At 41.6% G+C, this 23,600-nt stretch overlaps 2 protein-coding genes across 5 annotated transcripts in view; one reads left to right on the forward strand and one right to left on the reverse strand.

The window, feature by feature from the left end:
• Positions 1-1,695: 1,695 nt before the first annotated feature.
• PGPEP1L (pyroglutamyl-peptidase I like) lies at positions 1,696-12,819 on the forward strand. Of its 3 annotated transcripts, XM_039723493.1 has the most exons (7): positions 1,696-1,919; positions 2,747-2,828; positions 4,524-4,576; positions 10,206-10,283; positions 10,733-10,849; positions 11,279-11,508; positions 12,410-12,819. In XM_039723493.1, the coding sequence occupies exons 2-7, from the start codon at positions 2,795-2,797 to the stop codon at positions 12,597-12,599; spliced, it is 702 nt and encodes a 233-aa protein (XP_039579427.1). In that variant the 5' UTR covers positions 1,696-1,919; positions 2,747-2,794; the 3' UTR covers positions 12,600-12,819. The 3 variants fall into 3 exon arrangements, with proteins under 3 accessions (XP_039579427.1, XP_039579426.1, XP_039579428.1); XM_039723492.1 differs by lacking the exon at positions 2,747-2,828 and having other exon boundaries at positions 1,697-1,919; XM_039723494.1 differs by lacking the exons at positions 2,747-2,828; positions 10,206-10,283 and having other exon boundaries at positions 1,701-1,919.
• A 1,283-nt stretch (positions 12,820-14,102) lies between these two features.
• IGF1R (insulin like growth factor 1 receptor) overlaps positions 14,103-23,600 on the reverse strand; it is a 170,099-nt gene continuing 160,601 nt past the window's right edge. Inside the window, exon 21 of one of the 2 annotated variants that reach the window (XM_039722726.1) lies at positions 14,103-21,563. In XM_039722726.1, coding sequence (XP_039578660.1) covers positions 21,197-21,563 — 367 coding nt within the window. In that variant the 3' untranslated portion in view covers positions 14,103-21,196. The remainder of the gene's footprint in view (positions 21,564-23,600) is intronic. The other variant, XM_039722727.1, reaches the window with a different exon arrangement.

The raw sequence follows: 23,600 nt of genomic DNA on the forward strand, positions 1-23,600 counted from the left end.
ACTAACTTAACTATTCAAGACAGTACTTCCCCCCCCCCTTACAAATTTCTATTAGCTTCTTCATAAAGGCTTAGTGAATTAATCTTTGCTACTCTCTATTTCTTTTCTACTCCCTTTTGCCAGCTGTAAAAACTTTAAAAACTAGTACTACATTCCAAAAAGATCATATCAGATGTTACAGAGTGCATGGAACTAATAGACTTACATCTCCCCCCTGGAAGAATATCTCATGAAATACCTAATATTTTACAGCGTTCAAGTAATACCCTTCATATATATATGTATAAAGCAGCTCTCATGTCCCAAAGAAAATAGAAAGTCTCACTTGGAAATTAATTAAGACTTTAAATCTTACCTTATTCGTTACAAATTCTTTGTTCATTAGACCACCCTGTACTTAGATTTTTTTCTAAAAAAAACCCAAAACAAAAATAACTATGAGAAGACTGTTCAGAATCCCAGGAAGTGTTTTAATGACTGGTCAAGCATAAAAATTAATGGATAAAAATCTTGATTGACATAGGAGTATGAAGGACTGTAGGATTTTAAAAGTGATTCAGTGCTGCCAGTGGCAGATTCTGCTTTATTTAAAGCTGCAGAAAGCTCTGTTTCCTGTATTGGAAGCTCCTTCAGCCCCAGCAGCCAGCAAAAGTTAATTCTGCATGTTGTGTTAGGGGAAGAAATGGATGGTGGAATCGGAGTCTTTTAAATAAAGAGAATCCATGCATCTTTTTGTGTCTCAGCACAGGACGATTTAAATGACAGACACAGGTCATGGCTCCAAACCTCATTCAGCCACCACCCAACCCAAGGGATTTCTTCAGAGATTTTTCTCTTTTTTCCCCTAAGGTCTCACAATTACCAGCTCTCTTGAGATAATATAGTGGCTTTCTATTCTTAGCTTATTTCTCCCCTCCCTCTCCCTCTCTCTCTCTCTCTCTCTCTCACACACACACACACACACACTTCCTACTAAAAACAAGACCCAGTGAAACCCTCTGCCCACATAGTTATAATTCCCAAGAGAACTTGCATATGCTTTTGTTTTGGGCAGTGACAATGTGCATATGTTTTGATTTCAGGCCCCCCCCATTGGCTCTCAGGCTCCACTTTAATGAAGACAGACCAGCTATTAAACTCACCAGTTTCAGCAAGCTATAACCCAGCTTCTAGAGTTCCTCTGACCTTGCAAGTTGGAGTGAGATTTTCTAACATGTTGCCTGTTAAAGGGTATTACCGAGTAAATGTTTTGGGTTAGCAAATACACACATTTTCCTGTTGGTGTTTGGTTTGAAAAGTGTACAGTGCTTGGACTCTTTCATAACAAGCCTGAGATAAAGATCGAGAGTAGTAAATCAGATAAGTTCTGTGAAGAAGAACAGCAAAGTTACCCCTGAGCTTAAGTTACTAAGAAGAAATCCAAGAACGGTGGAAATGGACAGATAAGTTTTTGTAGTTGTCATTCCTCACCATTAAAGTGAGTTACAACTGCTAAAAACAGGAACCCACAGAGATATAATCAAACTGATTCAATTAATTTTCTGTTTACTTGCACATAAACAAGTGATGAAAAATATTGCTGGATATTTTGCAGGAAGTTCCTTAAGCTTTTTCTCTTCTTCCTAAATACTCCATGCCTGGGAGAGGAAAGAGTTTGGGGCAGTCCCAGTCAGCCAGTCAGTCAGACTTCTATCTTTAATAGAGACGTAATCATTTTTGCTTTAAAAGTTACATGAGTCACAAATCATCCCTGTCATGTGAAGCCAGACTCATCACAGTTGGAAGAAAAAAGGTGCCCCAAATGAAGTTTGCCACAGATACCTGAGTTATAATACTGTTTGGCACTGAAAGACAAGAAGATTCCACCTTCTGGAGCATAGATATCATGGATTCAAATTCCAACACTGTGGTGGTGACTGGTAAGATTTGTATTTCATTCTTTGAGCCAGAGACAGTATGCACGCATGCTTGATCTTTGTCATAAACAGTTTCCTGGAGGGAAAAAGAGTAGCAAATGGTCATACTAACATTTCCAAATGGAAAATAACTTGCTGTGCCTTCCTAAGAAAAATCAGATGCATGTCAGAGGAAACAGACTGCAGTCTGCCCTCTTCACTGCCATCCAGTTTGGTTTGTTGTTCATTCTCTCCATGTTTTAATCTTTGTTGACATTCTCTCTGATCCAAACCACATAGCTCAAGGCAGTGTGGGCTACTATTAGATAAAGCTTACCCAAAAGAAGCTCTGAAGCAAGAAAACCAGGTTGCATCACAATGTCATACAGTCAGTGTCCAGAATTAGAGCAGCACATGGCAACTTTCAGGGGCTCAGTTTCATGGCAAGGTAAGGGCGTTTTAAACAGGAGATGCTGCCTCATCACTGCTAAACTAAACCATCCCATTTAAATATACCAAAGGAACATGTCTGAACATGCAGCACAAGGGACCAAATTTGGAGTTTCTCTTGCTGGCTCCAACTAGTGCAGCATCACAGCGGCAGAACCAGCAGCTCAGAGAGGGCTGAGCTGTAAAAGGTTAAAGCTCCTGAGGAATGCTGCTGCTCGCTGTTCCTCTTGTTGCCACTGGCTCATCTGAGGGCAATCATTACACATATCTTGACATGTGAGTTGCTGGATAATTTTCCACTGCAGGTCATCTGAGGATATAGGAACGAGGGTGAAGCTACATCAAAGAGATTTGCATCTTGCTGTTTTCAATTAAACACTTCTCTTTTTTTTTTTTAATAGCTGCAAGATGGGCAGAACTAGTCTGGCTTGCTCCAGCCATAACTGCAGATGAGCTGCATGGGAGTGCAGGAGAGGGCAAGAGGTATTTGCTAACCTCCTAAAAGGCTGACAGTCTGGTTCTCTCTCCTATGATATTTATGGCACATACCCTTGTTGGGAACACTTCTTAGCACCCTGTTAGTTTTTTCCTCCCTTTTGATCACCATTTATGTCCAGAAATCTCCTTGGTCAAAAAGCTTTAGACTAGTTAAGACACACGTGCATCTTTAATCTACTACAGAGATTATCACAGCATGTCTCTGTCACATTTTCACCTGCTCAGAATATAAACCTGCTGGCAGGGAGCCCAGTTTATTACATGGAGCCCAGTAACATTCAGCCAGTTACCTCTCCACATTGCTGGAGGTATTGCAGTAAAACTCTCATACATTTCGTTATTTTTCGTAGCAATTTCATCCTAAGCAGTAGTTTCTTAGGGCCACCACTGACACAAGTGTTTCATTGTGATCTACTTAATAACTTTACTGTAATTCTGCAGTTCTGCACACACAGGTACAGAAAATTGTACAACTACAGCTCCAAAATGGAGCAGGTGCCACCCAAATTTTCCTCTCAAAGCAGAGTGGGAATAATGGGGTTTTGTGTTTCCTGGAAATATGAAATGAGCACCATTTTCTTTGTTCCCTCACCACAGGAGAAACTCAAACCTGGAAAAAATATTGTCAAAAATATAAGCTTTTCGTAACATTAAAGAGAAAAGATGGAGCAGTTATGAAATAAATATTAATAAATTAAGAAATGCATAAAGTCTAGCACTAATTAAGCTGTCACAAGCCTGCATTTAGGCTTAATTGTCTCTACATACAAGTAGTTTTCACTGTGCAAAATGGCAATCATCTGCTGTCAAGTATTTACTTGTCCATTTAAGGATTTTAAATATTTAAGAGTTATAGCATTAAAACCATTTCACAAACTCATTTTCCTGACACCCAGTATCTAGGACTTAGCAACACTCTGGATTGAGAACATTAATTGAGATTAATAAAGATAGTGGGAGTTTTCCTTCAAACTTTTTAATGACAAAATGCCCATCTGCTCAAAATTAGTTCTTTTCCCTTTTTATTAAAAAAAAAAAAATCCTTTCACAAAAAAAGATGCATAAAATTGAATGTAATACTTTGGAGTCAAAGTGTTCTTTCCCCTTTTCTCCTCTCTTTTTCTGGGGGAAAAAGTGAAGACATTTTTCCCAGCATCACAAAAACCCACATTTTACCAGATAGAAAACTGTAAATTTTCATTACTTGCTATTAAAATAAATCACGGATTAAATAAATTTTACTCTTTCAAACATTTTCATTAAATACATTTTCATATCTTCATCTTCATGAGCTTTAACAATAAGAAAGATACATTAACTGTGACCTGGGAGTATTTAATAACATAACTTTTAGTAGTGCTATTTCTGTGGATGATGACCCAAAATCATCATTTACATGATCTGTCCTATTGGAGGTACATTTAACCAGCTCCAGTTAAGGCTCTCTCATAAGAAAGCCTTGACATGAATGGAGATTGCAGGATTAGTTCTTTTATCAGTGAATACACAAATTGAAAATACCATTCCCTTAAGAGTTATAAAAGCTAAATCCCATCTAAAAACTCAACCTCCATAACCAAAAATAGGAAGATAAAGATCAAATATGTGTGTGCACACATCAGCACCTAATCTGCAATTGTAGAGTAAGCACAGGTTAAAACCACCTTTCTTTCTTTTCAGGTTTTGGTCCCTTCAGACAATACCTGGTTAATTCCAGCTGGGAAGCAGTGAAGGTAGGCATTTAAAATAAAATAATAAAAAAAAAAGGAGGGAGGCATTTTATTTTTCAGACATCCCAACACAAACTGGTTTTAGGCTTTCCATTCCCTTTTCATGACTCATTAAACAAAGTTGTGCCTCATGGAGCAGACACCCAACATGGAACAAAGAGGATGATGCAGTGAAATATTATTTTACTTGCATTATTTTTAGTGCCCTTTAAGCACTTTAAAATATTATTCTTTATTTTAAAAATTTATTTTTATTCATAGTGCCCTCTCTACAACTATTGCATGTGCCACAGGTTATGTCTGTCTGCAGTAAACCATCACCTACTACAGTTAATTTTATCCTTTGTGAGGTGATTTCCTTCTCACACAGGTGTGGCCTATTGAGTTCTCACTGCCTGCTTTGGGAACACAGAACCTAAACTGTGCCAGCTCTAAGTGTGAATTTGCATTTCAGCTTTGGCTTCCACTTTCAAATGACACTGAATTCTACAGTTAAATTGAAAACAAGGTCGTTCAGAGGGGTTTTTTTCCTCCATACACCTCGACTGGAAATAACAAGTCTCAGATACAGTCTTGAAAATTCCTGCTTGTTTCCTAAATCTGTGTAGTAGAACAAATTTAGCTGGGGGATACAAAGACATGGTTTGGATACCTGGCTTTCAGCATCAACTGATTCATTCTCCCTGTCACAGACAGCAGCCTTTCCTGGAGTTCAGTTACTCTCATAAGGTACCTATGAACAGAGTTATTGTGAGAGGATCTTCCACATAAGTTTTTAGCAATCCCAAGGTAGAAAGGAGGTTACACAATGAAATCTGAAACTAGTGGGGGAACAGTCAAAGTAGCAAAATTAAATTGGAGCATTGGTCCAAAATGTACAAGAAATGACAACTAATATTGGTAAAATGGAAAATAGGAGATGTAAAACAAACCAAGGGGATTGTGTTCTATTATGAAGACTGAAACAAATCCATACATTTTTTAAATGCTTTTGGACACTGAAATGAGAAAGTCAGCTATAGGAAAGTATTAGTAGTGACAGAAAGGTGATGGCTCTACAGGACTATAACCACAGTGCAAATTTTGGTGACAGCTACTGAATGAAGTGCACTCAAGCCAAGATGATTGAAAAACAAAGAGCCAGTATGTTTTCCCAAAGACCAAAGCTATAGTAATTCCACCAAAACATACATCTTTTCTATTCTAGCTTTGTTGGGTGAAGAATGCTGACTGCAGCTTGGTGTTTGGTAGAATAAATCTATTGCCCCTTCCAAGTAATGAGGGATGTTATCCCTGTAGGCTAACAAGAAACAAAAATACTTCTGTGATACCTTTCCACACCCCAGTCATGACAGGAGACCCGTAAATTATCCTAACTCCAACTTTACATGTGCCCTAAACCACAACTATTTGTCAGTTGACAGTGCTCTTGCTCATTATTTCCCGATTCCTATTGGTTCTAATTTTGGGTGCAAGACCATCCTCTTCTGGCTGAAAATAGAGCATGTTCTTTATCTGCAAGCAAAACAGCCTCGAGCGAGAACGCACCGATGGGATGAGTTTTCTGTAACAATGCCACGAGCTGGCTATGCCAGGGAGTTACATAACAAGGGCCACAGCATTCCCTAGCAAAACAGATGTCAGTCCTTGTGCATGGAGGAGAGCAAACCCATTTCACTCTGATGTGGCACCCTCTATGTGGAATTAATTTGTATTCAGACTGGGGATGCTGCTTTGGTTTCCTACTCCCTGGCAAAGGTGGTTAATTCAGGCAATTCAGAGAAATTTGCTGCAAATCTGGAAGCACTTTGAATTTTGATGGGCTTCTCCACACTAAATAGCAATCTCGTAGTATTGTTCCATTGGCCTCATTCATGGGAGTAGCCCTATGATCTTCAGGAAGCTTATGCACCTATATTAAAGATAGCAAAATTTAGTAGTTACATCTGGAAGTAATCCTGTCTTGGCTTGGGGTACCTGCATAGATCACTGGAGTGACATAAACCCTCCTGCCAAGTCTCTTTGCTGTGAACCACGCAAGTGTGCACTCAGATTCATCCTGAGCAACGTGCTGAGCAGCCAGAACAGACGTGCTAAATATGACTGGTCAGGCCTAATGCCTTTGTAGCATTACCCAGAACTATCCTCATTACTACCCCAAAATGCAGGAGGTGCTTATCAAAAGCCTGGATGGCACCCTCAGTGATGATGTAATACTGATACACACAGTCTTAGAAGTTCACATCCCAGAAGGGTCCTCATACCAAAAGCATCTGAAATCCTGTAAAAATACATTTAACAGTTCCAGAGTCCTAATTCCAAAGCATAGCCTCACTCTCCATGCTCTTGAAATGGATCCTTGTCCAAAGAACCATGGCTGCCCTTCTCTGAGCAATACTTGCTCTTACTCACTGCTTCCTTCAGCTCCTCCACAAGATGCTGCTGATGGGATCATCTCTGCCCCTGAACCACTTCTTGTGGTAAGGAGGATCAGAGATTGATCCAATGAGCACAGCCCATTCCAATTGCTACATCCCTTCTATATCCTCACTGGGCATGCAGAAAAATACTATTTCTCTTACAAATTAACTATGTACTACTACTGCCTTTTTGGTGAATAAGCCAATTTCCCTTGAATTCCTCAGGAATCCAATGATAAATGTGAGTAAAACTCTACAAATCTCTATATTTACTGGTTTGAAAAGGGTATTTGTCCTGAATTTCCTCTTTAAGGATATGAAGATGTAATTTTCCAAGAATGTGAGGAATACCCCATTGTTTTTGCATGGACCTAAATTCTCACGACAAAGACTCTCACACATGGCATTCATCAGCATTGCATTCTTCATCCACAAAGCTTTTGTTCCTCAGCAGGTACCCCTTGAGTGTTCAGGGAAAAGGGGATCAAATGGACCCAAAAGCACAGATAAACCTGTCAATTCAAGGTCATGGAGAAAAGCTTCAGGGCTCTTACAGACACCATCACCTGGCCCAGCATGTCTAGCACTAGAAAGACAGCTTATCTTTTAGAAACCTGTCTCACTAAGTTCTTCATGGTTCTCATAACTTCATTCACCTGAAATACCCTCCTAAAACATGCACGAAAGCTCTGCCAGCAACACTTTTAACTCTGGAAGTGCAGGACATTCTCACTAAAGGAAAACACCACCAGGTGTTTACTCTGTATTTGTTGACAAATGAAAGAGTTAACACAATGTGTTAGTGCTGCAGCACCACATGGGACCTTCAGAATCCCAGATCTCCTGATTTATTTATTCCATGCTACAGATTAATGGTCCCACCCAATAACCCTTGATCCAACCCTGTTGCTGTGTCTCCTCCAGAAAGTCCTGTCTGCAGCTTGGCAGCAAAATGACCTCTCAGGGCACTCCACCATCAAGGTCAGAGTCCCCAGTTAATAGGGCACAAATATAAGTTGACTGACAACATTCATAGTAATTAAACTGTTAGTGCAAAGAACAGGTCACATTTCCAACTGCTTCTGGGAACTATGTCTGCTATCAGGAGATGAGGATCAGGTCTCCCAGCACAGTTTTTCATCCTGCCACTGACCATGTGGTCTTTGGAAATCTGTCATTTAATCTGTCTCTCTCCCTCTCTGCTTTAGTTTCATCATCTGTGAAACTAAGACATTGCTATTTAGTGCCTTCGTTTCTGTGTTGGAACTTTCTTACATCCCTGAAGTTTTAAGAAGGTATCTACAGGTTTAGGAAAAAACCCAACAACTTAAAACAACCAAAAATCCAAACCCAACACATAAACAAAACCCCCACTAACCAGCCACACAAAACACCTTTGTTTGCAATGTTTTGCAGTCTGGCTGGGGCAACTGAAACCTTCTGGTTTCCTTTCTGCACCAGCACGAGCAGTTCACAAAATTAACACATGCAACCACCTTCCCAGCAACCCAAATCAGGGAGAACTCAGGCAAAATCAGTGATGTTTTCCAGAGTTTTCTAGAAGTTCAAGCTATTTCCAACGCACAGAGTTTCCAGCGCAAACCTGAGCACAGTGCTGTGCAAATCACTTCTCTTTGCACCAGAACACCAGTGGACCACAACTCACAACAGCTCAAGGTCAGCAGCTGATAATGCTGGATTTCTTCTCCCTCCTAGAAGAATCTCCCAAGAAAGAATCTTCATGTTTTCTTTTGAACCACTCTTCCCACAAAACAACCCTCCAAAACTCTTCCTCTCCTTTAAAATTTCCTTTCCTGTTTCAACTACAAAAGACAGGCATTTGTTTACTGAATTCACTCACCAGTGTGAGCTCTGGTTTCCAGGTGCAGTTACCCTCCTCTAACCCTCCATCTTCAGTCTCCCACCTTAAATGCAGAATTGGTTCTGGTTAAGGCCAAGACAAGGAACAGCCTTTTTTTACTTTACTCTGTGTTTACACATCTGGTCTAACAGGGTGTAAACCCATGGCTGGGACTGTTATACACAGTAATACACATTATTGACAACACGCTGAAATTGCTTAGGACACAGACAACCATCTTCCTTTGACACAAATTCTCAGCCATTTGCTATCGGCCAGCTTCAGTTTTGTCCTGCACAAAAGTATTTCTGTGTGTTTCTGCCATGACAACTGGATGTCTTGACCCAGAGAGCACGAGAGGAGAACAGCATTACAGCTGGCTTTGGGTCTCCATGTTCTGCACCAAAGTTAGGGGTAGTCAAGTCCTCTAAGCCTTATAGTTTGAAAGAAAGACTCTCATTAGATGTAAAAATTAAAAATGCTTTGGAAAAGAAAATGCTAATTGTGAACCAGCTGGGGTTTTCTTGCGTGGAGGCTCAGGCACAGTACAGCATTCTTCAGCGAGATGATGCAATGGGCTCTCAAAGACTGTCAGCGCCCACAGGAAAAAAGGCTGGCACTGTTCTCCAAATGTGTTTACTTCCCTGCAGGCATTGTTTCCTTGCTTGTGTCAAATAGTTTATTGAGCACAGCTAATCAATGCTTCCGCTGACAAGAAAATTGGAACAGTTTATATAGGAAGCAAGTGTGGAAGGGCAAATTTCCCAGAGCTGTGGGCCTCATCCACATGGGTATCCTGAGTGAGAAACAAAACCCTGAGAAGATGATGACACTGAATACAGTTACAGGTCTCCTGGGCTAATCAGACACCTCCACTTTTGCCTGTGCCTGCTTAAAAACCTATCCTATATAATCCTTTGGTAATGGTTTACTCAAATGGAACAGGGGTTTTCAACCACCATTCTATTTTCTGGGACAAAGCTTCCCACCTCAGATGAATTCCTTTTTCATCCTGCCTCTGCAGCTGCTTACCTTCTGCTGAGGCCTAGGCCTGGTTCGTTAGCCCTGTTCCACTGACAAAATCATTTCAAGTCACTTCCATGTGACATTTCTTCTCCAGACCATCTTCCAGCCACCTGGCCAACCTGCTGCTTTGAAGGGTGCCCTTGTTCCATTTACCTCAGTTCTGGGCATAATTTTTTCTTCAGGACAATTGGTCCTCTGTGGAAATTCAACTGTACATAATTGACAGAGAAGTAACGGCTCAGTGACATTTCCTTTTACCAGAGAAATGTTCTAGAACAAAAAATAAATTAAACTCATTCTAAATGTGACTTCCTCGTGTTGACAGCGACCTTCAGCACATCTTACCAGAACCTGGTCAAGCCAGCAGATCTCGTGCCCCTGGAGTGAAAATGTCATGCTTAAGGTGAATTCTCCTTGGTTTTGTCTCTTGGCAGTGCAGTTTTTCTACCAGATCTTTCAGAGAAACAGCTCTTACCTACAGCAAAGCCTGTTTAGATGCTTTCAAGGGTGGAGCTTTTCTGAGAGACACTGCCTCATGGTTCTCCAGGGACCAATCCCAAAGCAATAACCCCTCCCACCCACTGGAGACTGAGCATCTCCTTGGAAAACACAACAATGTCTCCACACGGACAGACGTGACATTAGGAAACTGTTTAGCACATTTTAGTCTCTTCCAGTTAAAAGAGAGGGAGCAACCACAAAACAAATCTCATTGCAGACCAATGTTCAGGAACCACGGGCTAAGGGTGTAGCTCTTTCAGGTGTTTCCTCAGTTGAATCAGCCCTGTTTCTTTATCACAGTCAGAAATCCAATGCTCCTTCAAGTCCTCGGTGGCTTTTTTGTAAACACAGGAGCTGTCCAAGAGAGGCCTTGGTGAAAACATTGATCTCCAGATCATGCAGCTGCCAGTGGTTTACCAAAAAGCAAAGGAGAAAGTCTGCAAGATATGGACAACGCTTCAGCCACTGGTGGGTAATGCTGAAGTTAAACAACCTCCTCCCCTCCCCTGAATACAATGAAAAAAATCTCCAAGAGAGTATTGCAAAACATCAAACAACTCTGGGAAGTGACTATTGAAACTGTGATCAAGGTTCCAAGCTGAAATTCAGTGCACACACTAATTAGCATGCTGGTTTAACCCCGTGCCAGTTAAACAGCATAACTCATGCTGAACAAAGGAAAGGAAAATATCTACCATAAACTGCAAAAAAGATACTGCTGCTCTGCAGTCCTGACTAGACACAACAAAAACTGCGGACTAATTTGGTTCTCATTTATAACCTTATCAAAGTTTTCTTTAGACATGAGCAAGACTCCCTTGGACCTTTTGCAACATGTTTTCAAAAAGCAGGTCTCATTTTTAATCTGCTATTATTCACCCTGGTGGGAAAAACCAGCTTACAGTTCACGTTGGGCTGGCTTCGTCCACCACAGCGCTCATCATCCTGGAGCAGTGTGGGAAGAACAAAGGCTACCAGGAGAGGGATGCTGGTGGTTTTCACCCAGAAGGTGCCTGCTGCGTGCTAGATGGCCCAGAAAAGATTGAATCTACAATTAATATGAAGACTCTCTGGAAGAACATCTCAGTGGAAGGGATTGATATCATCCTTTCCAGAGACGCGGGAAGGTAAACGTCACGAATCAGGGGCTCACAGAAACAACTCAATCTGCTCATTCAGGAGCTCTCCTCCAAACAAAATCACTCCAAAGCAGACTCTTCAGAGGGGCACAAGTATGAAACTGGGATGATTTTAAATTTTATGTAAAGCAGCCTTCATGAAAAGCTACAGCCAGTAGATATTTTTCCATAGATTTTTAAATTCCAAAAGAAACAAGTTTCAACATAGCACACCCTGTGATGAGCAACTCCCGTAAACCTCAGCTATTAAGAGAGTCTGAAAGCAATACAGACTTGTAGCAGATTTTAATCTATTTTTCTCAACTGGGAGGGATACAAAATGTAAACAGATACACTGGAGAATAGCAATTACAGGTACTGTTAGAACCAGGCCTGTGATCTCATTATGTATTCCAGTAGCACTGAAGCAATTTTCTACTATGCTAGTCTTCACTGGAAAGGAAAACAAACCAGTAATTTTTATTTTAAATAAAAATCAGCTAATATTGGCCCTTAAATTCAAGATTTGCACCTGAATTTTAAAAGGTGGAATGACCAGAAAAATCCCTTCAGACAGGGAGATTTTATGACTTAGACAAAAACTGTGTTACATGGTTGTAATTTCCAGCAGGGTGTGTTACCTTTCCCACCCCACAAGAATGCCTGTCTTGTGATATTTTTTTATTTAAAGTTCTTTGTGGGTGGGTGTCTGAGAAACCAAACCATCAGATAAGCAACATTTGTTTCTCAAACTTGGTTTATTTCAGCATTTCCTTTATTCACTAAGCAAATATGTTCTTAATAATTTAATAAACCAGATCTGGTTTGGCTACTTAGAATATTTAAATTAAACAAGGTTTACTGAGCCTAAATTCAGGTTTCTGGTTTTGTTTTGTTCTTAATATTGCAGGTACATCTGTGATTACACCTACTACACTTCTCTGTATTATGGCAATGGAAGAGCTGCTTTCATCCATGTCCCTCCATTATCTGAGTCGGTAACAGCAGAATTTCTAGGAAAAGCATTACAGACCATTATCTTAGCAATGTTGGAACAGTGTGGGGAACAAAGAGAGATGGATCACAGAGGGAAAAAATGATGACTTCTTAGAATGCAATTCCTTACCTCTGAAATTAAGCAGATTTAAAGATTATTTAAAACCCCCACACAAAGGATTTTATAGCCCACATTATTTTCAGTGAAATTTCTTTGCAAACTCAACCAACCATTTGCATCTCATAGAAAAGGCTTGAGGGGGAAAAAAGCAAAATGATTGGTTGTTCATATTGCTAACAATAAAGTTGTTCAGATTTCAGAAATTGTGATACTGGATTGAAAACATTTTAGATGCTTAATCCTGGTTCTGTTGGTTAGAAAGTCATCAATAAAGACTTGCTGACCCCAGATGGATCTCACAGCTGTAAGGACTCAGCAGAGGATGGAAGTAACAGAGATCCCCTTCAGCCCCTGAGTCCAAGGTTCAGCCCACAAAAAATCTGGGTATGGGAGAAACCAAAACACGCTTGGAGATTCTGGTATGTGAAGTTTTACAGTTCTCTCTTACTGACCTGCTGTAGATGCTGCTTTCCACATCAGCAACGGGCTCTGAGCTAGAGCGACTTCAGAGAGCACAGAAAACTGGAAACCAGCAGGATCTATAATGCTGCTGGTAACTTGAGTTTCAACCCAGAACAGCCACTGTCCCCAGATTCTCAGTGCCTGTCCCAAGGGAAAACCCCTTAGTCCTTCCACAGAGCACAGCCCAAAGGCAAATCCAAAGATAACCTGTCCCAAGAGATGCAATCCTGAAGCACTGTGGTGAGGATTAGGGCACGTGAGGTTACCTACAGAACAGGCACCAAACATGGTGTAAAAACTGTTAAACATGGGAGCAGACTCTTCCCCATCTCAAGCAGCTCCATACAGATGTGCTGGGACCACAGAGGGTCAGAGCACTGCCCTTCAGCACACAGGGAACGTCCACACTCTCCTCTGAAATCCTGCTGCCAGGACACAGGGACAAGATGAAATCAGTCAGGAACAGCACAGCAGCAGCTTAATCTGGACACCTGGGATTTCCTGAGGGAAACAAAAGCCTGTTCCTCAAGCACCATCAGTGAAAAGGACAAGAGACAAATGCAACAGCACAGGCAGCTGCTGGGGCTTCAGGCCATCACTGAGCTTGTTTTAGTCAACACGTTGGTGCCAAGAGTCTGAGGAACTGGGAATGCCAAGATAATGCTGGCTTTCTGGCCACTGTCCTTTCCAGTGTTACAGAAAGCTGAAAACCAGGTACTGGCTGGCTGAATGCCTCACATGGGGATTGCTCTGCAGGTAAATAAATAACTAACAATGCTCACCTTATTCACAGGAACCGCCTCGTGCAAAACTGCTCAAATCTCAGCCATGAAGGATCCAAAAGCTCGGTGTCTCTGGATGAAAATGCTTTTGATTTCAACCAAACAATGGCACTGACTCCTATTAAGAGTAGCTCAATTAGATGCAGCCAGAAAGGGCAGAGGAACACCAGAGCAGCTTTGCTCTGAGTTTTCCAATCTGTACTCGGTTTGCATAAGGAGCAACAAAATCAGAAACAAACAAATGCATACAGAATTCTTTTATTTAACTTAAATCATGTAGTACTGAAACTACTAGAAAAAAGCAGAGTAAGAGAAACTAAAGGAGCCTTAGCTTCAGCCATTCAAAATAGACAAAGTTTCTTCTTTTCATAATGTAAAGAATCCCGAGTATATCGCAATAACAGGAATAAATTCTTACAACAGAATATACAAAAACATTTTGAAATTTTTTTAATCTACTGATTCATTTTAATATAAACACAGGAATTTCTTTAGGAATAATTTATACACAGCAAGTCTTTTTATGTAATAAATTGGCCATGTTATTGTTTAATTTTCTCTTAAAAAAATTTAAACAAGAAAAATTGGAAAATGTATTTGCAACTGCATCCATTCCTTAGCACTTTCTCATTTTTTGTCCCAGAGGTAGACAAACTCTGGCCAATCCTTTCATCTCAAACCTCACTGGTTCAGAAAACAGAAGAAGAGAAAGGCATCCCTGTCCACAGCAGAGAGGTTGGATCTTTGAGATTTTTAAATAACAATAAATAGGGACCCTCCCTTGCTCATTTCAACAAAGCTTCCAATGGTGCTCAACAGCTTTAGAGGCTGCACACAAGCATTTAAAGTGATAAGAAATTTGCAAAGAATTCTTCAATAGCAATTACCAAAACCACCTTCCCTCTTTCCCTTACGCAGTGGCATCCTTCACATGCCCCCGAGGCGCAGGCGCCAGCGGCCCGGGAGCTGGGGAGCAGCAAACCCCGCTCTGCTTCCCTGACCAGTGAGGCTCCTGACATCCATGAAGGCAACTGCCCTAGACAGCAAAGTGAAATGACCAGGAAAGAGGATCCCACCCCAACCAGAGGGCTCTGGAAGACCAGGATACTGAAGATACAGAACATTTTCCCACCTCCTTTACTCACTCGCTGTATACTGGGTCACAAAACTTGGGCGGGACGGGGGAGAGGGACAAGCCATGAATTGGACAAGTCAGCGATTCCTTTTTGGCATATTGTAAAGCTAACTAGTAACTGGTACCATGGAAAAACTGATCACAGACAGACACACCCACACACGGACACAGAAAAGTGCCCTTAAATTATATTTTAGGCATTTATAAACTACAAACATTTTATAAAATTATTCTATGTACTTACAAAACGCAATGAAACATTTAGTTAGTTCTTGTAAACCAGATCTTCGTCAACTGACTACCCGTAATCTACTGGACTTAAAGCCCTATTGAAAATGCTAATTAATGGTTACTAATCAACAGAACGCATACCCAAAAAAATATATATGAGCACACACGCAAATGCACACACACAAACTAATGAAGTCCTAAGGTACTTGCAGAACAGGCTGACTGTAGGCGAGACCAATCCGTACAGGCCGATGACCAAGCACTGTCACACTCCTGGTAAGGAATTTACTGCTCCAGCTGCCAAATCCAGAGGTTCATTTACAAGTACCAACAATCAGAATTGGGACACCTGAGTGCCACAGATTAAGCTCAGGATACTACCTCAAACTTCTGCCAAACCCTGCGTCTCTGTAAATCCCCACTGCTGCATCCTTTGTTGTCAGGTGTCTCCCCACAAACTCCTCCGAGCTGACTGACCCAGCTGCTCCATGTCAGAGGCTGTTCAGCACCTCTGAGCAACCACTTCTGAACCAAGGTGTCCTTTGAAGCCCTCCTGTCTACTTGAGTTCTGTATCTTCAGCACCCCTGGCCACTTGTGTTGTTTCTACACATCACTCTTCAATCCTTGTCTGCACATCTACTCATGGGTTAAGTTGCAATATCTGGCTTTATCACTGGTTAGTAAGGAGTGGATCCCTTGCACCTTCCTCCACTGTTGTTCAGCCCAGTGATTGAATACACGGTTGACAAACAAAATAAGAATAACAGGAAACAAGTGTTACTTGTACTAATGGAATGAAAAGGGTTTAAATAGATATATATCTATATTATAGATATACATATTCAGATATATATATGTATATATAGATATATATGTATGGAGTTACACCAACAATAGGAGTGTTGTTCACTTCGACTCAGATTGAACCCAACACCCCTCAGCAGTTCTCAGAGGGCCTGACAGCAGCACCCTCTGCTCACCAGTCATCCTGGGCAAACTGGGCTTTCTTTCCTTTGTTTTAAGAGACCAAGAGGAGCATCAGTGCACCTGGAACCACAGAGCACTTGGCACCAGCTGGGAGGAGCAGGGGCATCACACAGGGTGGCTCCACACCTCGCACCGTGCTCGGCTGCCGCCTCTGGTTTATCATCCCACCAGGGAGCACCTGATTTAGTGCCACGGCTGCGTCTGCACAGCAATCGTGTTCCCTGCAACCAAACCACCTCCTCTGCCAGGGCACCCTGCAGTGCCACTCAGGAGAGCCCCAGAGCCGAGCCCTGCAGTCCCAGCCGCCTGCTCCCCTCGGCGACGCCGGCTCGTTATCCCACCGCATCGGAACATCCTGCTGCCGTTCCTCAACATGCTGGTTTGCAGGGCTGGGTGGGCTTTTGTGTTTAATTTATAAACAAACTGGATTACTTTAACTTTATTCAAACATAGCTGAAGTTCTAAATAAATTTTCCATACCAGACAAGCCAGTGGTCTCAGGGAAGAACAACATTACAAACCATATTATGACTCTATCAAGCCAACATTAATTCTCAGTTGTTCACATGCACAAACAACTCGATTTACTGTCCAAGGGAAGTCTGCATGAAAAACCCATGTGAATAAAGCTATTCAAAATGCACAAAACACAACAAAAAAAGCTATGGAAACAAACAGAACAAAAAAGGAATTAAGCTTGAATTGCAAACACAGAATGCAATGGTATCATGAAGGTGGTTTGGTCCAGGAGAGCTGACTGCCATCACACACGGACACGAGGCCTCGTGGCTGTCTTCTACTGAAGTGCTTTTTGAAATGCTTCTTGTGATGCTACGTCATTAGTGTTTCTTCCTAATGCATTGTAAAACCACCTACATACAATTCTACAAACCAGAAACTCGGACAGTTTTACCAAAACCCTCCTAGCCAGCTGAAAGATCTGAGGATCTCCAGTTGTGGTAATCAATATGTGCAAGGGAGGGGAACAGCCACTGCACCCAAAGGTCACTTGAACATCAAACACGGAAAACCAAACGAATATAGTGAAAACTTCCAATTTTGCTGGTTTCTCAGGACTAGGGAGAAAAGCTCCCTCCAAAGACAAACTGTAGTAGTTAACCACAGCACTGTGTATCCAAGAGGCCGGGTACAACTCCAAGTAGCCAAGCACCACATTACTCAGATACCACAACCAACACCTGCACGAACAGCTGCCAGAGCTGGAAAAAAGGAAACATTATACAGCAAGCTGATGGCAAGCTCGTGTTAGTCCTGTGTGCTTGTAAACCAGTTACACGCTGTCAGAGGGCAGTTAAAATTTGATGGCTGGTCCATCAGAATCCACAGTTACAATGCATATAAACAGGGGAAGAAAGGGGAACTGACTTTTTACTGGCACATTAAAAGAAATCAATTCAATGTTAGTTTTGAAAAAAAAAAAATTTAAAAAAAAAATCAGTGCTCTCATCAAACAGAAGCAGCAAAGACCAAAGCTGTAAATTTGATGTAGCAGCCAGTGACAGGTTTTGGTCAAGAAAGCAATGCCCTCCCATATGAGCCAATTTATTTTTGGGTTCTGATTCAGCCAAATATCTTTTTGATGCTTGTCACATCTGAGCAAGAACTTGCAGGAATGACTTAGTCCATTCTACAGGACAAACAGAAAGAACATTCCCTTTAGTATTTCTTCTGGACCTTTCAACATTGTAAACATTTGAATTCCATAACAGATTTCATGAAATACTCACAATTTGGAGTTCCCATATCAGGCCAGCGGCATTTCCACTCATCCAAACACAGCATTTTGCTGCTGACCCAAGGGCTGCTGTGACAGCACATTAAAAAGCCTCTGTGTTTCCTTAAAGAATGGTCACCCTAAGTCAGACAACTCTTGGATTTCTCCTCACAACAACAAATTTTAAGAAATGGGAGAAACCCCTTGGAATTGAGGCAAATATTCTGAGGTGACCCTCTGTGACAGGCAGTGACTGTTCCCCTCCAGAACCTAGAGCATGTGGTATATGGAGTGAGAGGTTACCAGTATCAACGGCATTTATTGGCTGCTGAGAAATGTGAGATGTATTTTTTTTATATACACACATATAAAAAAATAAGAGTGAGGTAGATAAATGTTTGAAAAAAAAAAATCAAAAACTGTCCCCCTGTCATACTCTAAAACCCTTATCTCAGTATTTAAATTCGTTATGGGGCATCTCTACAGTGATTTAAACTGATATCACAAAAATAAATAAAAAATCCTACATAGAATACCTTCTTAATTAACTTTTTTGTCTTTTTCATTTTCAAAAGGGAAAAATAACTATGGGACAGAGGAAGGGAAGATAATGGGACCTAAACTACACAAGCAAAAAGCACTACAAACTTTTAAAAATCTCCAGTCAAAACTAGCAATCAGTATATTTTTACTCATTGTTCTTACTCAAAAGATTTGAACATTTCCATCCCAGAACCACCTCTTCTGCCATCGTTTGGTTGGATCAGTGCTAAACAAAGGCCTAGACTGGAACTAAGGTAAGATGAGCAACTGCTGCGACTCCTTGGGTGCCGACTTCCTGACGGCCCCTCCTTCCCCTCTCACCAAGGCTTCTGCAACTGAACAAACAAGCTCACTCGTCTTCTTTTGTTCTGAGGTTTGGTCTGTGATTTAAGCCACAAGCTTGGACTTGTACAGGTTTCCATAGCTGCCAACAGTTCACTGTTTGCCAGCCAAGCCGGCCCCAGCTCCCAGCTTCCCACCAGCCCCACGGAAACAGCTTCCCTTTGGTTGGGGGTGGTTTTCTTCACCAGGGCTGGAAGTGCAGCCCAGGTGCCCTCCACGAGGGCTCCCTCCAGGAGGGCTTCCCCATCAGGAAGGGAAAGGCTGGGGCTGGCTGGAGCCAGGTGATCCATGGCCACCTTAGGAATGCCTGGCATCGCCAGCTGCACCTGGCACAGCTCTTGTTCACAGGGTGGAAGGGTTAAAAGAATCTTTTTAAGGATCAGTGACCCAAAAGCCTGGTGTCTGCTGTTGTACCCAACTAATAATTTAAAAAGAATACATGAGTGTGTGTGTCTGTGTGGGGATGGGCGGGTGGATGTGTGAACAAGCGGGGAGGGCAGGAGGGGTAGGACCCTTGCACAACAATGAATATAAACACTGAACAAGGATGTACTAAATAGTTAACCTTTTGTTTCTGACCTGAGTTTGTATCACGCCTTGCACTGTAAGAGACTCTGTGCTGTCTGGGCAGAGGTTAGTGGGAAGGAAGGAAAACAGGGGCTTAAAAACACCACACCATAGCACTGCCAGAGTGTTCCTGTGCGGGGTGTCCCTTCTTTCTCCTTGTCCCCCTCCAAAGCCCTGTAGCCCACACAGCCAAGATGTTGTAAAACAACTAATGGGAAGGAAAATAAAATTTAAAAAAAAAATTTTAAAAAAAAGGAGGAAATGTATTTATAAAAAGGCATTAAACAGTTCATGGCAAATCATATGAAAGGTATCAGTTACTGGGAAGGAGGAAGTAAAAGTTACACACTATAGTACAAAGCATAAGAAAATTTGTTGAAGTGGAAGGGAAGGGAAGGAGGGCAGACCTGAAGGTTTTCATAGATTAAATCCACAAAGATAAAGAACAAAAAAAATAGCAGCTTTTTTCTGTACAGACATATAGATGAGTATCTGAACCGTAAGAAAGTTATAAAAGTGACACAAAAGACAATGTGTATGCAAATGATCCATGGTCTAACATAGAACTGCAAGACCCTTCGAGAAGTCTTAATAATAAAGAGAAAAGGTCAACAAAGCATCGTATACTTGAATCCGGTTACTGCTTTTTTTTGTCTTCTCCAATTTATGTTTCTAGGTGTTTTTTCCTTGCAAGCCTGGGAAGGAAGGCAGGCTGCAACGATGGAGATCTCGGCCGCTTATTTTCAGGTTTTCATAACTCATTTTTGGCGGGCGGTTGACTTTTTTTGTACGAAATGCACGTGTTTGTTTAGCTCACCACTGCCAGTTTTGTCCAGAATTCACTGGGATGGGAACAGGGGTGGAGGGAGGGCTGGTTCTTTACCCCATCCCTTTTATCTTCTCCATCACAAGAAAAAAGAAATAAAAATCACATTTTGTCCAGTTTTGAAAAAAGATCTAGACAATTTGACTTTTTTTAATTTTTTTTTTTAAATACCAGTGCATGACTGAATAGAACATTGGTCAGGATCTGTTTTGAACAGAGCAGTTGATTACTGTGCTCCTTCCATGACTACAAAAAAACAAAAAAGAAAGCAAAAAAACAAACAAAAACAGAAAACAAAGAGTTCATTTTTTTGGCAAAATTTGGCAGCGTTGAAAATGGTAACAGCCTTGGACGAATGATGGCCCTTTTTTATTCTTTTACATGTTCCTAAAAAGATTAAAGAGCAACATTAAAAATCCAGTCTTTTTTAGTTTAGGGGTTTTTTTGTGTGTGGTTTTTTTTGTTTCTTTGTGGTTTGTTTTTTTTTTGTTGTTTGTGTTTTTTTATAAAGACCTACAGTGTTAGGCAGGTGCTTGCAGGGGTACCGGGAACCACCTGGCCTGCAATATCTTTGATCTGATAAAAGTGCTGTACGGTTGAACTTGCACGCAGATATGTTTCCCATTATGAAGCAAGAAGAGAGACAGAAAGAAAGAGAAAGAAGAGAGAGGAGAGACATCAGATCTCAAGTTTTCTGTTGCTATTAAGTGTTAACATTTAAGAGTTTTAAAAGGCCAACTGTGTGCCCCATTACTGGAGTCCTTGACTGAAACAAACATCTGCTTGCATATTGAAAAAAAAAAAAAAGAAAAAGACGGTAACTTGTTTACTGAAAAAAGGGTTCTCCCAAGTGCAGCTATGGCAGTTCTGAAGATCCACTGAGGTACAGTAGGCTTTTGAATATATTGTGATTTTCTTTCTTTCTTCCCCCAATGCCTGTGTGTGTGTGTGTGTTTGTTTCCGTGAGGATCAGCAGGCCGAGGACTGGGGCAGCGGCAGCGCCCGCTCGTTCTTGCGGCCGCCGTTCATGTGCGCGTACGGCTGCCGCTCCTCGAAGCTGGCCCGCAGCACCACCACGCCCGGGCCGTTCTCGGCCTTGTGTCCTGAGTGCTTGTCACTGGGTTGCAGGGTGGAGGAGGGGTCTAAAGGAATGCTCTCCATGTTCTCAGTCTCCAGGTCAAGCTCCTCTGTGTCCGGAGGCTTGTTCTCCTCACTGTAGAAGAAGGAGACCTCTTTGAAGGCTGGGTCCAGCTCGTCTTTGATGCTGCCGATGATTTCCAGGAAGGAGGGTCTCATTTTCGGGTTGTACTGCCAGCACATGCGCATCAGCTCGAACCTGGGCAGGGAACACACAGGAGAAACACTTACTGAGAAACACTTACACTTTCAGAGCCATGACTGGGTCAGGCTGTCGCCATGATATTTTATGAAAAATCCTTTGCTAGGATTTTTCTCTTATTCTAATTGAGAAGCCTCAGAAAAGAAATGTAAACAATTAACTATCTGATGGCTGTGGAGTGTGGTCTGGACATTGTTTACCAACAGGTGCATCTTTGATTGGTTCCTGTGAGTTGTTTCTACTTAATAACCAATCAAAGATGCAGCTGAGTCAGACTCTTGATAGTCATGAGCTTTTGTTATTCATTCCTTGCTGTTTCTTTCTAGCCTTCTCTCTATTCTTTTAATATAGTTTTAGTATAGCATTTTAATATAATATAATATCATAATACAATAAACCAGCCTTCTGAAACATGGAGTCAACATTCTCATCTCTTCACTCATCCTGGGACCCTCAAACACAACCATATCAAACCACGCACTTTAGGGAATCATTCCATCTCCAGGGAAGCCAAAGTGACAGAACTTCCACAGGCTGAGATCCCCAGGGTGGTGGGTTCAACACCCATAACTGGCCATTTACACAAGAGCTGGACTTGATGATCCTGGTGGGTCCCCTGCAGCTCACAACATGCTGTCAACCTCTGTGTCACATTTCCACCTTCCCTCTCATCACCCATTTACTCCCACACCTCCTTCCTCACCTCTCCTGCTCCCTCACACACACCTGCCCACACCTCATGTCCTGTGGGTACATGACATCCAGAAGCATTGCATACTTTTTATTCTGATTTGGTACTTCTCTTTTTCCTCTAAATTACCCTATGTTTACTCAGCCATAGGCTACATGATTGTAGATGCTCTCAGAGTATCTTTTTCAAACAACTCACCCCACCCCATCAATACTGACTTGGAAAAAAATAAAAATAGGAAATACACACAAGGTAAAGCACCGCCTTTTTCCCCTGAAAGAAGAAAATTACATTAAAATTAATTGTAATCCCCAGTGGACATTTGCCAACCTCAAAGACATTCTCTAATCTTTTTATTTTAAAATTAGGTTGTTTTCATTTATGGCCAGGGATGCATTAATATTTTACGGAGTGTGAGATCATCTGTTTAAGCACATCCATGATTAGATCTGTACAATGTCCCATGCTGGCAAAACAAAACCACAAAATGAAACTGTAATACAGACATAATGAAAACAGCATTTTCATGACACAGCAAAATTGGATATTCCCAGGAGACCGCCCTGAGCTTTAAACATAACACAAGAAAGGATTTCACTGTCTGTGAAGGTGGAATAGGGATGTCTTCTGTTAACACAGCACAGTAATAGGACAAATTTAAATAAGAAAAGGAAGATTAGCATCAATTCTTCGAGCCAATCCTCTGTGTACACAGTGCTGAGAGGAACATGCTGTGTGGAGGAAGTCACTGCTGGCCAAAACTACTACTCTGTGCTAGAATAAGGATCTAAAAATAAAATAAAGCCAAGAAAGATCTCTCAGTTAAGGTAATACATGTCTCTGACTCACCTGCCAGCACTGGGACCTGCAGCCCCATCAGACCCCTTTGGCTTCCTGGGGTTTATTTCCCACCTCTGCCATCCTTCCCTTAAGCCAGGTCACCTAAACTTTTAGCTTCAATTCTAGAGAATAACAACGCCGTATTTCCAACTTCCACAGATTTTCAGTGCTCAAACAAGCAACTCTATTTGAACTTTTCATTAGCTCTCACTGCCTCGTGCCCTCAGTTTACCAAATCTCTGCATCAGTATGAAAAAAATTTATTTTTAAATTAAGTAGACAAAAACAAATTCAGGACCCAAGTTCATCCCAGAGTAATGTCCCTGCTCTAGAACAACCTTTCCAACAGGACTGACACTGAGGTGGAGAAGCCTGGGCTCTGCAGCCCATGGTGGGTCTGGAGAGAGTTCAGGAACCCTGGTCTGAAACAAAACCCCAGCAAAGAAAGCCCCAGCCCAGAAGCTCAGGAAATTGGGAAATGCTGTTGCACCTCCACTGTGCTC

This window comes from Passer montanus, unplaced genomic scaffold (assembly GCF_014805655.1).
Source record: "Passer montanus isolate IOZ18808 unplaced genomic scaffold, ASM1480565v1 scaffold5, whole genome shotgun sequence".
NCBI classification, from domain to species: domain Eukaryota; kingdom Metazoa; phylum Chordata; class Aves; order Passeriformes; family Passeridae; genus Passer; species Passer montanus.

Bases quoted from the DNA above. Each gene is read 5' to 3' on its own strand.
- PGPEP1L (XM_039723493.1), top strand. From the start codon at position 2,795: ATGAGCTGCATGGGAGTGCAGGAGAGGGCAAGAG. The intron at 4,577-10,205 runs GTAGGCATTTAA...TCGTGTTGACAG, and splicing joins CCAGCTGGGAAGCAGTGAAG to CGACCTTCAGCACATCTTAC. The intron at 11,509-12,409 runs GTAAACGTCACG...TTAATATTGCAG, and splicing joins CTTTCCAGAGACGCGGGAAG to GTACATCTGTGATTACACCT.